General features: G+C 43.6%; 1 protein-coding gene across 6 annotated transcripts in view; it reads left to right on the forward strand.

Moving 5' to 3' along the window:
* The window catches only part of FEZ1 (fasciculation and elongation protein zeta 1), a 210,337-nt gene that overhangs the window by 107,723 nt on the left and 88,647 nt on the right, over nucleotides 1-13,967 (forward strand). For all 6 annotated transcript variants that reach the window (XM_014597850.3, XM_019492449.2, XM_059719843.1 and 3 more), the window contains 2 exons: nucleotides 6,697-6,865; nucleotides 8,504-8,775. In XM_014597850.3, coding sequence (XP_014453336.1) covers nucleotides 6,697-6,865; nucleotides 8,504-8,775 — 441 coding nt within the window. The remainder of the gene's footprint in view (nucleotides 1-6,696; nucleotides 6,866-8,503; nucleotides 8,776-13,967) is intronic.

Below are 13,967 nucleotides of genomic sequence, written 5' to 3' on the forward strand. Positions count from 1 at the left end.
CTGCAAAACACAGGTTAGTAAAGGTATTCAGGTTGATTAAATACTTCCCCTTTTTTAGCAATGATCTGGGAATAGGGGATAGAGTTTATAACTCTACAATCCCCACTGCCCATACCTCTTATAATGGACACAATCAGCTGAAATGCCAAATCAAACAGTAGTACTCTCTGGCTTTGTAGCAGGTTAATGATCTACTCTATAAACAGGTCAGTGGACATCTATTGTAAATTAATTGCTCAAGAATATAAACAGTTCCTCATACTATCTGCCTGAATACATAACTAGGCATACTCATCAGGTGTGAATCTCTGGTGTAGTTCTGCTACAATATGTTCTACCCCTCTGCTTATGGTTTCTTGCACCACTTGTAATGGAACAAGCTCCAGATTCAGAAAATGGAACTCCTCTGTATATCTTGTGCCTCCAGATTTAACTACAGACAACTCTTGTCTTCTCACCCGCACCATATGTATGCCCAGTGAAACATCCTCTGCAGGCTCAGAAGGAGTGGTGGTATTTGAGGAGCCCTGTAACAGGTCTTCTAAATCATATTTGCCACCACAGCTTTCTGACTCTGCAGGTTCGGGAGGAGGGGCCACATTTAATGGGCCCTCTGAAGGATCTTCTAAATCATATGTGCCACTTCCCACTCTCTAACTCTGCAGGGCCAGGAGGAGGGGAAGCATTCAAGGGATTCTCCAGCAAGTCTAAACCACCGTTACTAGGAGACCTTTTTTTTTCTCAGCAGGAGTTTAGCCTTCTCCACTCTCGTCTTTAAGAGGGAGAAACCATGTGCTGCTTAGCTCCCCCATTCTTACCCCAGGGTTTATCACCTCCTCCCCCCTTATGATGCCCCCCACCACTGCTGTCAAGACCATATTGCTCCAGCAATAATTGTGATCTTTCAAAGCACTCTGCACACTCTTTCTGCAATGTATACACCTGCTAACACCACCCCCCAAAACTCCTATAAAAAAACTCCTCTTTTTATAGTCACAATAATCATGATCTTTCAAGACAAGATGGGCACCCACATTCCCCGAAGACCCCCTTTTTGTTTTCACAATACTCATGATCTTCCAAAAACAGATAAAGAATCTCCTTCTTCTTGGGTTTCTCAAAAGGATGTGAGCAATCAGTCCTGCGTTTCTCATTTACAGGCCCCAGATCACCAGCTTTGGGGCTATGAATGCTTGCATTTTTACACATGGTTCTCTCAGGGGTAGGTGGTGCTTTTTCCTCTAAGGAACCGTACTATCTTTTCTTTTTCTTTTTTTTTTTTTTTTTTTTTACCACGTCCTGCTCCTAGCATTCTGATCCTTGGGCTTCTGATCCTCAGGCTGAGCATTTCTGTGATTTTTATAGTGTTTTTAGAGGCTTCTGACCCAGTTCCCACCTTTTTGGTATTTTTAGGAACTGATTTCCTGCAGCAGAGATTCCTTCTTTGGGGGCACTGTGTGTGATCACTTGAGAAATATAACAAGTATGCCTCAGCCTTAATAATTCACTTTCCGCAAATGTATAGGTAAGCTTAACCACTACAAATTTTAAAGAGACTTAAGTTGAAGGGCTATATTCACAGGTCTAATTCACCCCCACCCAAAGCCCCCTCCCTAAGAAGTAAGTGTACGCACGCAGACACAAACCACATTTCAAAAGCTTATTTCAGGAAATGGACCTTTCATTATAGCGTGAATACATGAAGGTATACTTTTGTTCTGTTTTTCTATTTTAGAAGATGGGGTTCTGCTTGAAAACAGTTGCAGACAGTATAACTTAATGTACTTACATTAACACAGTCACAAATCACTCCTCCATTTTTTAAATAAAATTTTACCTTGCTGTGGTAAAGTTGCATATGGTTGTCCCACTAGATGTCTTTGTAATAAAAATCAAGTTATAGAGTAAGTAAAATAGTGTGTATATACATAAAGTAAAAATAATAAATATGTAACAAACTGTTTTAAAGCAAAGTTCCAATTAAAACGTGTTTTCATAGAGTTAAATCCTTTATCCCCAAATATGCATATAGCAAATTCTGTGGTTTTTTTAAGTTACTATTAAAAATGATTTTAATAAAGTTAAGATTCTCTAGTTACATAAGCTGGTTTTATCTGCAAGACAGGATCCCACCCCCTCCCCAAAAAAGATGAGACTGATGAGAATGTATTTTATACAGTCTTTATTTCCATCAAATTTGTACATTATTTGCTTTCTTTAACTATTTTTTTTGCTAAACCTTCCTTCTCCTAAAAAGGGATTTTATAATCCCTAGTGACAGCTAAGTCTCGCTGGTTTTGTCTCTATGACACACTCACAGAGCTAATTCACCCCTCCCCATATGAATGTACTTAGAGATCCAAGTTGATAAAGCAAATGGAAAACTGCTTAGCTGAAAAGAGCTGTTGTGCTTTAGTTTTACGTCAATGTTTTTTATCTTTACAACACATTCACAAAGCTGAGTCACCAGCCGCTTCCCCCACTCAAAACCCTACCTCCCCAAAAAACAGAAGTAACACCAGTAAAATACATTTAAAATTGTTTTTGCTAAACCCTTCTCCTTAGCAGGTTTTTATACTTCTAGTGTAAAACTGAGTGTTCAGTATAGGGCACTAGAGGCTTTTCTTCCTCAGTGATCAAACCACGAAGAGCAGTATTTGGATTTTCTGCAAAATGCACCATGTTTAAAAGCTCTATACCTAAAAATGTTTCTCTGTGGGCATGTCTATGCATGACAGTAACTGCACAGTAGCCTAATAACACTGTGCAGTAGTACATCGCAGCACAAACAGCGCTAATATGCTACTGCACAGTATTATTAGGCTACTGCACAGTAGCATCACTAAAAAGGTGTGTGCCAGGACTACTGTTCAGTAACACCAATATACTTCATATTACAAGTACTAAATGTAATGTGCAGTAACTACAGTGCATTAATGAATGTGTACACATGCCCTGTGAGATGTAAACAATGCACAGAATATACTGATGGAATAGCATCACTTAAAACACTTTCCATATGCAACTCATTGCAAAGTTCCTGAATTATCTGGTTTCTATCTTCAGCTAATCAGGTAAGACATTAATGACTACCTCGATCACACTCATCAAAAACACATCCCATACATTTGTCAAAAAGCCTCATTCTCAAACAATATTTCATTATGCCATAAAAAAAACATGCGTAAGAACTTTCATGACACCTTTACATTCTTGACATGAAACAGGACCTGATAGTTCTCTTCCCAACTTTCCTCTAAGAGTCAAAGAATCATTACCTTCCAAAATATTAAGTCTCTCTCTGTTCTTCATAAAAAAGCAACTTCTTTTCTCCAGGGTCCAGTTAATGGGTGTGCTGGTGTGTAGGCTTTCTGAAGTCATTAAAAAGGCTTCATCTAACTGCAAAGGGGATTCAAATAAAAAACCTTAGTTAGCCACTCTTTATTTGAGCCTTAGCTAACTCCTACCCTACCATGGTCCCAAACCCCACCCTCCACCAAATCCTAAGTGCCCCCCCACCCGATCCCCCACCATGCTCGAAGCCTCTTACCATCATCTCTGCTCCCTTCTTGACACCTTCCCACACAGGGTCCAGCATGAGGCACCCCTCCTCTCCTAAATACTCAACATCTGCTCCAGGAGCCTGGGCCTCTGGCTCACAGGCCTACTGCTGCATATTCACATGGGCTTCGTGACCCAGTTCCGGTGTCTCAGGCAGGTGGGCTAGGGGGCTGTTCTCTTTGAATCTCCCCCTCCTCCTCAAAACTATTACTATGGTAATGCTTTCTTTGCAGGCATCTGACAAGTTTTGGTGGTGAACTTACACTTACTGGCATAGTGTAAGAATCCATATCTGTCTCTTTCTGCCTTAGCGGAAAAATGCATGGTCCACTTTGGAAAACAGACAGACTGGGTGCTTGTAGTCTAGGCCCCACCCTTCTACTCACTCTGGTTGGTTCAGAACCTTTTTCCGAGAGGCCCAAGGACTTTGAAACCCCCCATTGACTGGTCAAGCATGGTGGGATAGGTTGTTAGAGGGGTCATAATCCCCCACTACCTGATAGGTTTTGCCTGTGCCTTGTGGTCTAGGGTGGGCCCTGCAGCATGAGGCTTGGGCTTTGGGGCCTGATGGGTGACTCTTCTGATGTCATTGGCCATGTGATGGGTGTGTTATGCACCATGTGATGGGCGCAGGGGTTTCTGGGGCCAACATGACAGTAAAAATGGCTACAAAAAAGGCAGCCTAGGGGGTGGGATTTCTGTTGTCATGCACCATGTGACAGGGGATTGGGGGTGGGGTTTCTGATATCACATACCATATAAGAGGAACAGGGGCAGGCTTTTGGTTCCAAGATGGTGCAAGTGGTGGGCCACCCATCAAAGGTGACCTGAGCTATACCCTATATACTACCAACACAGTTGCTTTTTTATGAGTTCTCCTTCACTTGCACTTTTGGCCAACTGTACTTCTGGATATGACACAAAGTTAATCACCTACAGCCTGCTTGGTTAATTTTCTCTTTTTAAATAATAGTATTTGCATTTGTATCTGTAAGTATATTTCTTCTCATAAGGACATGGTTGCTTCTTGTGTTCTGGAAAGTGGTTTCTTCCTGAGAAGATTGTTCAGATTTCTGATGATAACCTAAAGGATCAGCAGGAGGCATGAGTACTGCAGGCACACACTTGGGTAGACTGAGTTTCTCATAAGCTGCCAGACCCCAAATTGGCATTACTTCCCAAGGAACCACAATAAATTGGAGTGCATATTCTCTATATTGTATGCCAGCAATGGATTTCCCTTTCCTGGTATATTTGTTCCTGGATAGCCAGTTATATTGATATATAGTAGACTCACTTTTAGTCTCAGATTTAAATTTTCTATATTTATATTCTAGCAAAATAGTAACCTGAGCCCCAGTGTCCAATTTAACTGAAAACATTGTTCCTTCCACTTCCACTGGCAAAATCCAGTCTCTCTCATCAATTTTGGTTGATTCCACCATATCTACATAAAACTTCTTTAGTATACTCACAACTGTATAAACTTAAGATATTTATGCCTGGGATCTGCAGTACTTGGCAAAATTATTTATTTTACCAAAGTTATTACAGAGCTTTCCAAATGCACAGTTTTTGCTGCCATGGTGCCATACTTGCTGCATGTCTACCTGTTCACTGTCTTCCCCTCAGTAATCTCCTTACCAACAGAAAAGTCTTCTGTAACAGGGCACCATCTCCAGGGCAGTCAAAAACCCCTGTCATGCATGGCATCCCACCAGGTCTCTGTTATTCTGACAAGGTCATATTCCCTATCTGCTAGCAAGAGTGCCAGTTCCTCCTAGTTATTCCCCATATTCCTAGGATTTGTGTATAGACACTTAGGTCCCCCATTGGTAGTCCCCAGTTCCCCATTGCCCCGGTGTTGTTCTGGCCTCTTGACACCTCCTTGACCACCCTCTCTACATCCTTCCTGCTTGGCTGTCCCCCTGGCTTGCATTCCCATCTGCACGCACATCCCTCAACACACTTAGTTTAAAGCCCTCTCCAACAAGTCAGCCATCCTGGAAGAAACCAGTTTCTTCCCCCTTGGCATGAGGTGGACAGGTCAGGTTTCACTCCTTCTGCAGAGATGATATCCCTTATAAAAGTCAGTAATGACACCCAGCGCATACTTCACTCTATTCAGTTTCAAAGTTGAAGCTGTAGTAGCTTCTAACACTTTTAAAGCCTGGCATCATTTCTTTTGGTATAGCCCTAAATGATAATTCCAGGAACATATTCATAAATCACATGTACAGTTTTATGATATACCTTAGGAGCAGAACCAATGTAACGCAGATGCAGAAATCTGTACCTTCCAAAGGGAGCATGAAATATATATAGTATACATTTTTTTCTATGAGTTTCAGCTGCCAGAATCCCAAGGAGTCATCCAATTTTCTGAAAATCATGCATTTGTGAATTGGGTCAAAATTTCTCTACTCAACCATTTAAAGTATTCTTACTTGCTAACTTTATTGATGTGTTTTATTTATTAACTTTATTAATATGCATATATCTATGCATATATGCAACCAGCCTTTATTTTATCCACGATACTGTGGAGCTTACCCATTCTGTAAATTCCTGGATTTTTTGTATTACTTGTCATTTTTTCTGTTTTTTGCTAATTTTGCATTAAGCCTATAGTGAAAAGCAAAAGTCTCTTTTCTACATGGATAAATAGCGGGAAGCACTTTTTTATTTATCTGTATTTAGGTTCACTTGGCAAGCAGTGCAGCCCTTCAAACAAATCCTCGTTCTATAATATGGGTGTCTCATATTCCATGTCTGTCTTCTTGTACTGCAAACACACATAAAACTAGACTAAGGTTTTCACATGCTGTCAGACCCCAAATTGGTATCTCCTCCCTAGAATACAGAATGAATGGGAGTCTATGTACTTTGCTTTTATATTGGATGATATATTTTTTCCTGAATAACTAATTATGTTGGTGTCTATTGGACTTACTTTAGGCTTTATGTAGTAATATCTGAAATTAAAATGCTGTTAAATAAGTATGTAAAGAAGATTTCAGATTTTGTTCTAAAAGCATGATGTATATTCAATATGAGGAATGGTTTCTTAATATATAGTCCAATCATCATTTGTGTCAATACAATTCAGTGACCAATATTAATTATTTTTAACAGGTAATTGAAGAAATTGAGGAGATGATGCAAAACTCCCCAGACCCTGAAGAGGAAGAAGAGATCTTGGAGGAGGATGATGGAGGAGAAACTTCATCTCAGGCCGATTCAGTTCTTTTGCAGGAAATGCAGAATTTGACACAGACCTTTAACAACAATTGGTCCTATGAAGGTAAGAATGTATGGTAAGGGCCATTAGATGTTTCAGTTTGGGTTCTGGAATTTTTTTAATTATTGAGGTTGGCAGGGGTGCTTACAATGAAGATAACTTAAGCCCTCTCTTAAGGCCCTGTTTTATCTGTATCATATCTTTCTTTAGTATGGTGTTTTTAACTCTTAAGCTTGGTTATGAGTTGTGAGAGCTTACTATAGTAAACAAGAAATGAAAAAAAAATCAACAAAACTTTTGTTTCAACTGATTAAAAAAACTAGTTCTGAACTCCAATATAAGTACCCCCCCAAAAGATATTTACCTCCTTCACAGGGGAACTGTGACACTTGAGAAATGATTATGGAACATTTTTATTCTATTATACAAGGCAGAGCCATGCAGTGAGACCTTGCTTAGCTCTGTGCGTGCAGTAGTCTCTGAACTGAAAGCAGTGATGCCAGGTTCACACAGGGTAATTTGCTCATTAGAGTTGGACACACAGAGACCCTAAATAGCTTGGCTATCCCCAATCTCCTCACAGCTGTGAGGGAGATGGCCCAAGAACAGAGACAGCTTCCCTCACTTTCCAAGGCTTGGAACCAGCCCCAATTTCCCCACAGCTGCAAGGGAGGTGCTATGGAGCCAGAAAAGTTTCCCCCCACACCCTGAAGCCCAGGCCTGAGCCATGTGTGCCCTACTAGCCCAGGGATGGCATCCGGGGGAGGCTGGAGCTCCCCCTCACTACTACAGGGGAGTAGAGATGGGCAAGAGCAGCCCTGGAATGAATTGCCTCTGGTTGGAGTAAATTTGCTGTGAATGTTCAGATTCATGTCCAGGTGCAGTTTAGTGCACCTGAATTTTCTATGCAAAAAATTCAGGCACATTTATTTCATGTGTAGATGCACCCAGTGTAAAGCTCCTCCACAGATGGTAGGCATGGTGTTTTTCAGATGACAGGGAAAAATTCCATACCAGTTTTCAGAAATTGAGATAGTGAATGTGAATTAGGTTCTACATTCCAGCAAACTTGTGTTGCTTCATATTGTATCTTATTATGTATAGCATATTGTAATTTTTAAGCTATTATTACAAGCCATTGAAGAATGCCCCAAATGCAAAATTAAGTTTATTAACAGAAAATTCCATTAACACAGAAAGCCACCCAACAGTCTACTAAGCCTTTCCAGAATACTGAGCTCAGCACCACTCAAAATTCTTGTTAGACTTCATCTAGAATATTATGGAGAAAAGTTGGAGAGGATCCAGAGGATGGTAGCAAAAATTATATAGAAATAAGAAGGTAAACTACATCAGGGAAGGATGAGAGAGGTAGGTATGTTAGTCTTGAAGAAAAGGAGATTGAAGGGGTGGACTTGTAATAGCAATTTTAAAATATTCAAGAAAAGGGAGAACAACTTATTTCCCTTCCTGCAAAAGGCAGGACACAAAGCAATGGTTTTAAGTTGTAGCAAAACAGATTTAGATTAGATCTCAGGAAAACTTCTTGAAAATATTTATGAAGCAAAATACTAATTTCAGCAGCAGTGGCCTATTTGATATTTGCTGGCAGTACATTTACAAGCTGCAAAATATTTGCCCATTATCATCTGTTTGCACTTCTGTTTTTTAATATATGTGCATCTCTTCTGATCATGAAAGGTTTGGAAGAAATGTCATTTTCTGAGCTGTCAGAGCTCCTGGATCGTGTTGAGGGTGCTATACGTGACTATTCAGAGGAGCTGGTGCAGCAGCTGGCCCGGCGAGATGAGCTGGAGTTTGAGAAAGAGGTGAAAAACTCCTTCATCACAGTGTTGATTGAAGTACAGAACAAGCAGAAAGAACACAGAGAGATGATGAAAAGGAGGAGGAAAGAAAAAGGGCTAAGTCTGCAGAGCAGTCGAATTGAAAGAAGCAACCAAATGCCTCTCAAGGTATGTGTGAATTTCCTGTGTAAAGCAAGACATTGGAAAATGACAATTATAATCCTGGCTATTGTAGTCAACCTGTCCCCTTTGAGAGATGGGAAAGGATAGTGGACTCCTAACAAACATGATACAATTTGCAGCATTGTTTGTCAGGTTTCTTAATTTCTTTCCTTTTCCCTTTAGAGGGAGATAGATGCACCTATTTGCCATTCTGACCTGGAATCCAGTGAGGTGTACTGCATGCTTTGGAGCTTGAATTAAGGATGCTTTGGAGCTTGAATTAAGGATGTCACCGAAAGATTTCTGGAGTTTAGATCTGTCCAATTGGTGCTCTGAGGAACACTTGTGGCCTGTCAGCAATTAAATTGTGGCCCACAAGCTTGTCAGTGCAGCTGCCAGAGCTACTGCACTGACAAGCTTGTGGGCCGCAGCTCTGGAACTCAAGGGGTGAATGCCAATGCTGCTTGCCACACACCCCTTTGCATTCTGCTGAATTTGAAGTCTTCAGTCACCACTGGTGACTCAAGTCAGGGCAGGGGCACTTGGAGGGCAATGACATTCATCCCTTGGGTGCCAGAGCCCCACTAATGTAGTGGATCGAGCAACCATGCTCACAGGAACATCAGAGGTGGTCCAGATTCTGCCTGTAGGATCAACTAAGTTGAACAGCCCTGCTGAAACTCATCCATCCCTAAAATCACTAATCCTTCCTTCTTGCTTATCCGATTTTGGGTTCTTTGACATTGGACTGATGTCCTAGAGAATCTGATTTATTGTTTTCAAAGGTAGGTTCTATCTGATGGAGATTGGAAAGAGCATCTTTGGGCATCACGTGACTAATCTGGGAAGGAAGACTTTTAAACAAAGTCCTTATGGCTATGTCCAGACAAGCATGGCCATGAAGTATGTGGCACCACAGACATGTCTGCGGTGCCACATACTGCACTTTCAGCTATTCTCTGCACAGCAAGGGAGCAGTGCAGGGCATTTTTTGTTTGTTTGTTTGTCTTAAACCATACCAAAAACCACACAAGCTCAGCAGTGCTACGCTCACTAGCACGAAGACCAAAAGAGACTTGGGATCATGATTGACCACAAGATAAACATGAGCTACTAATGTGATGCCACAGCCAACAAAGCAAATAAAACGCTGGCTTGCATCTACTGATGCATCTCAGGCAGGACCCAAGAAGTCATCCTCCCACTTTACTTGGCCTTGGTGAGGCTGCAGCTGTAGTACTGCATCCAATTCTGGGCTCCACACTTTAGAATGGATGTGGAGAAGCTTGAGAGAGTCCAGAGGAGAACCACACGCATGATTAGAGGTCAAGAGAACAGGCCTTATGAGGAGAGGCTGAGAGGCATGGTACTCTTCAACCTGGAGAAGTGAAGCCTCAGGGGTGACTTCGTGGCAGCCTCTAAGTATATAAGGGGTGTGCATCAGGAACTGGGAGAATGTCTGTTTACCTGGGCACCCCAAGGGAAGACAAGGTCTAATGGTCAGAAACTGCTGGAAGACTGTTTAGGCTGGACATAAGGAAAAACTTTGTTACTGTCCTAGTCTCCAAAGTCCGGAACTGACTCCCACTGGAAGTGGTGCAAGCACCTATTATGGATACCTTTAAGAAACACTTGGATGCTTATCTTGCTGGAGTGATCTGACCCCAGCTGACTTCCTGCCCCTTGGGCAGGGGGCTGTACCTGATGATCTCATGAGGTGCCTTCCAGCCCTAATGTCTATGAATAAAACCCTGGAGTGGCACATGTGGGAAAACCATGCACCATTCAAAATAGGAGGCTGGCTGGCCAAAGCCAGAGGGCATATGCCACAGGCTTTCCTTAGGGACAACTAGCAGTAGCACAGTGTCCCACTGCTAGTCATCCTCGGGGAACCAAACATCCACTCTCATGTGGACACAGCTTATGAGAGATGGTGAAGAAAAACCCACCAGCCACAGACGAGTGTGGCTGTATGGGATGTGGCACTGCAAACACATTTGCAGAGCCACATACCACACCATCTGACATTCTCCACACTACAAGGGTGCACTGTCCATGTGTGCGCTGCTCCTGTTTTTTTTTTCCCACAGATTTTTTTGACCCCTGGGTGTCCCGAGACATGGGGACTAAACATGATGCAGAGCTGGCCTGGCCTTCTAGTGTGTGTCTTCAAACAGGGCCAGGGCAGCTCCTGCTGCCTCCCAGGGCTTCTGGCACTGCAAGCAGAAGCTGCACAGCATCAAGCCAGGCTGAATCCTGCCTGCTGTGCTGGGAGCTCCAGGTGGCATCAGGAGCCAGCCTGGTCCTGCTGGAAGGTGTGTGCCAGAGAGGTAGGCCAGCTCCATGCACCACACAGAGCCCTTGGGTCTCAGGCAGCACCATGCACTGCTTGGGGGTCTCTCCCAGTAGTTGCCCATGAGTAATATGAGGACCCACTGCTGCCTGCTGCTGCTGCAGGTGGGGAATTTGTGCCTGGGGAGGGTGAGTAGGGGACACACCCTTTCCACACAGTCCCTGCTTACTAGGGACAGAGTCTGGGCCTCAGCCACTTCTGCCAGCCATGTCCCACTTTTATTTCCTACAGCACGCTAAAGGCAGCATGCTGGAACAGCAGGGGCATGTGGCAGTCATAGAGATGCTCTGGCCGGATGCTAGAGTATTTTTGGAGGATCCAGCCTTCAGTTTCTTTGGGGCATGCTCTGGGAGTGCACCCTGCACTGCTTTTTTTCTGGCATAGTTTCTCTTGGTACTGGGATTTCCCAATATCAGACTTTAAGTCCATGCTGGGAACATTTTTTTCTTTCATGCTGTCCCTCTTGTGGCATCTCAGATTGCTCTGAGATGCCACAGCAGGCACATGCTCACTCATGTGGATGCAGCCACTATATGTAAAGAAAACTATAATTTAATTGACATTACAGAAACTTTGTTGGAAAATTCCCATGCCTTGGAATATCAACAATAAGAGGTATAGCTTGTTTTGGAAGGACAGGACTGGGGGAAAGGAGATGGTACTGCTCTCTAAGTGTACCTGGATGAAGAGAAATCAAACAAACATGATATAAGAAAATTCATGATTTTAAGAAAGGAAAGGTGTGAGGTCAGCAGAACAAGGATAATGGGTTTTTAGAAGGGCAGATTTTAACCAACTCAGAGAAATGATAAAGTCACATATATAGACTGATTTAATAAAGAAAATTACTTTCAAGGAACAAGCTCCAGGACATGGTTCCAGGTGCTCTCCACAACTCTCGAACCAGAAGTAGTTTACATCACATCATTTACAGTTCCAGTTAATAAATAAGCCATTGTACAATACTGCAACACTGGCTGCATCTACATGTGCAACTAACCAGCAGGCAGCCCCCACTTTGTAACACCCTTGTACCCCAGCCATCCCCATCACCACCTACATATGTATTTCACCACATGTAACTACTCTGAGTTAATTAGTTTACTGCCTCCTAATATGGCCCCACGTTTAGATGGTGACACTTTACTGTGGAACTAATTAGTAGGGCTGTGTGAGGCTTCAGACAGAGCTTCGGATCCAGAGAAGCTTCGGATGCTTTGGGGTCCAAAGCAGCATGTCCAGGTCAAAGCGCTGGCCTCATTAGGCTTCCCGAAGTGGTTCGGAGCTGCCTCGGAGATCCGGCCATAGGGTATAATGGGGAAACAATAAAATATCTATAACTTTGTTGTTTTCTGTTCGATTTGGATGAAATTTTCAGAGATGGTGGACTCTGGAGAGCGCATGAATCCTGCCAAGTTTCAAGAAGATTGATGCAGGGGTTTGGGAGGAACAGCACCCCAAATTCTTGAAAGCAAAACTCATGTCACATCTAGGTGTTACTACATAGGGGGGGTGAAAACTGCAGGGGTGGTATCCTATGCTGAGGCCACAAAACTTGCCAAGTTTCAAGAAGATCGGTGGAAGGGTTTGGGGGGATCTGCCCCTCAAGCTGTGGACAAGTAAAACTCGTTCCATGGGTGACACTGCATGTGTCGGCGCAGCGGAGTGACAGCTGCAGGGATGGTGGCCCCTGCTGTGGCCACGATGCCTGCCAGCTGTCAAGGAGATCGGTGCAGGGGGGCTCTGGGGCCCTGCACCCCTAGCTGCTGACAGGCAAAACTTGTGACATGGGTGCTTGTGGGACTGACTGTGTCTGTCTTGGGGCGTGGGAGACGCTACTGGAGGCCTGGCTGTTAAGCTACTGTGTTATCAGTTACCAATCAATGATTCACTCAGGGACCAGCTCAATACACAGGACCTAGCTAATGTAGCCAGTTAATTGCCATCAATTAGCACCTACAAAACCAGGCTAAGGAGAGGAAAGAATCAATACAGACAATCAACTGCCCCAAGACAGACACAGTCAGTCCCACAAACACCCATGGCACGAGTTTTGTCTGTGAGCAGCTAGGGGTGCAGGGCCCCAGAACCCCCCCTGCACCGATTTCCTCAACAGCTGGCAGGCGTCATGGCCTCAGCAGGGGCCACCATCCCTGAAGCTGTCACCCCGCTGCGCCTTAACACACACAGTGTCACCCATGTCATGAGTTTTTCTTGTCCGCAGCTTGAGGTGCAGCTCCCCCCAAACCCATTCACCAATCGTCTTGAAACTTTTTAGGCTTTGTGGCCTCAGTAAGAGCTACCACTCCTGCAGTTTTGAACCCCCTGTGGTATAACACATAGTTGTGACAGGAGTTTTGTTTTCAAGAATTTGGGGTACAGTCCCCCCAAAAACCCCTGCACCGATCTTCTTGAAACTTGGCAGGCTCTGTGGCCTCACCAGGGGCCACCACCTCTGCAGTTTTCACCCCCCTGTGGTGTAACACACAGCTGTGACATGTTTGGCTTTCAATAACTTGGGGTACAGTTCCCCCCACAACCCTGCACCAATCTTCTTGAAGCTTGGCAGGTTCCATGCTCTCAGCAGAGGCTACCAATCCTGCAAATTTCATCCAAATCGGACAAAAAACAACAAAGTTACATTTATTTCATTGATTCCCCCATTATACCCTATGGCCAGATCTCCAAGGCGGCTCTGAAGCTTCGGAGCTGCTTTGGCCAGATTGAGGCAGAAACCCAGTCCGGAGCTCTGGATCGGATCGCTGCCATCCAAAGCAGCAGGATCTGAAGCCGGATCGGATAACTGCCGACTCGCACAGGCTTACTAATTAGTCAGCTCTGCAGT

The sequence above is a fragment of the Alligator mississippiensis genome, chromosome 16 (assembly GCF_030867095.1).
Source record: "Alligator mississippiensis isolate rAllMis1 chromosome 16, rAllMis1, whole genome shotgun sequence".
Lineage (NCBI taxonomy): Eukaryota > Metazoa > Chordata > Crocodylia > Alligatoridae > Alligator > Alligator mississippiensis.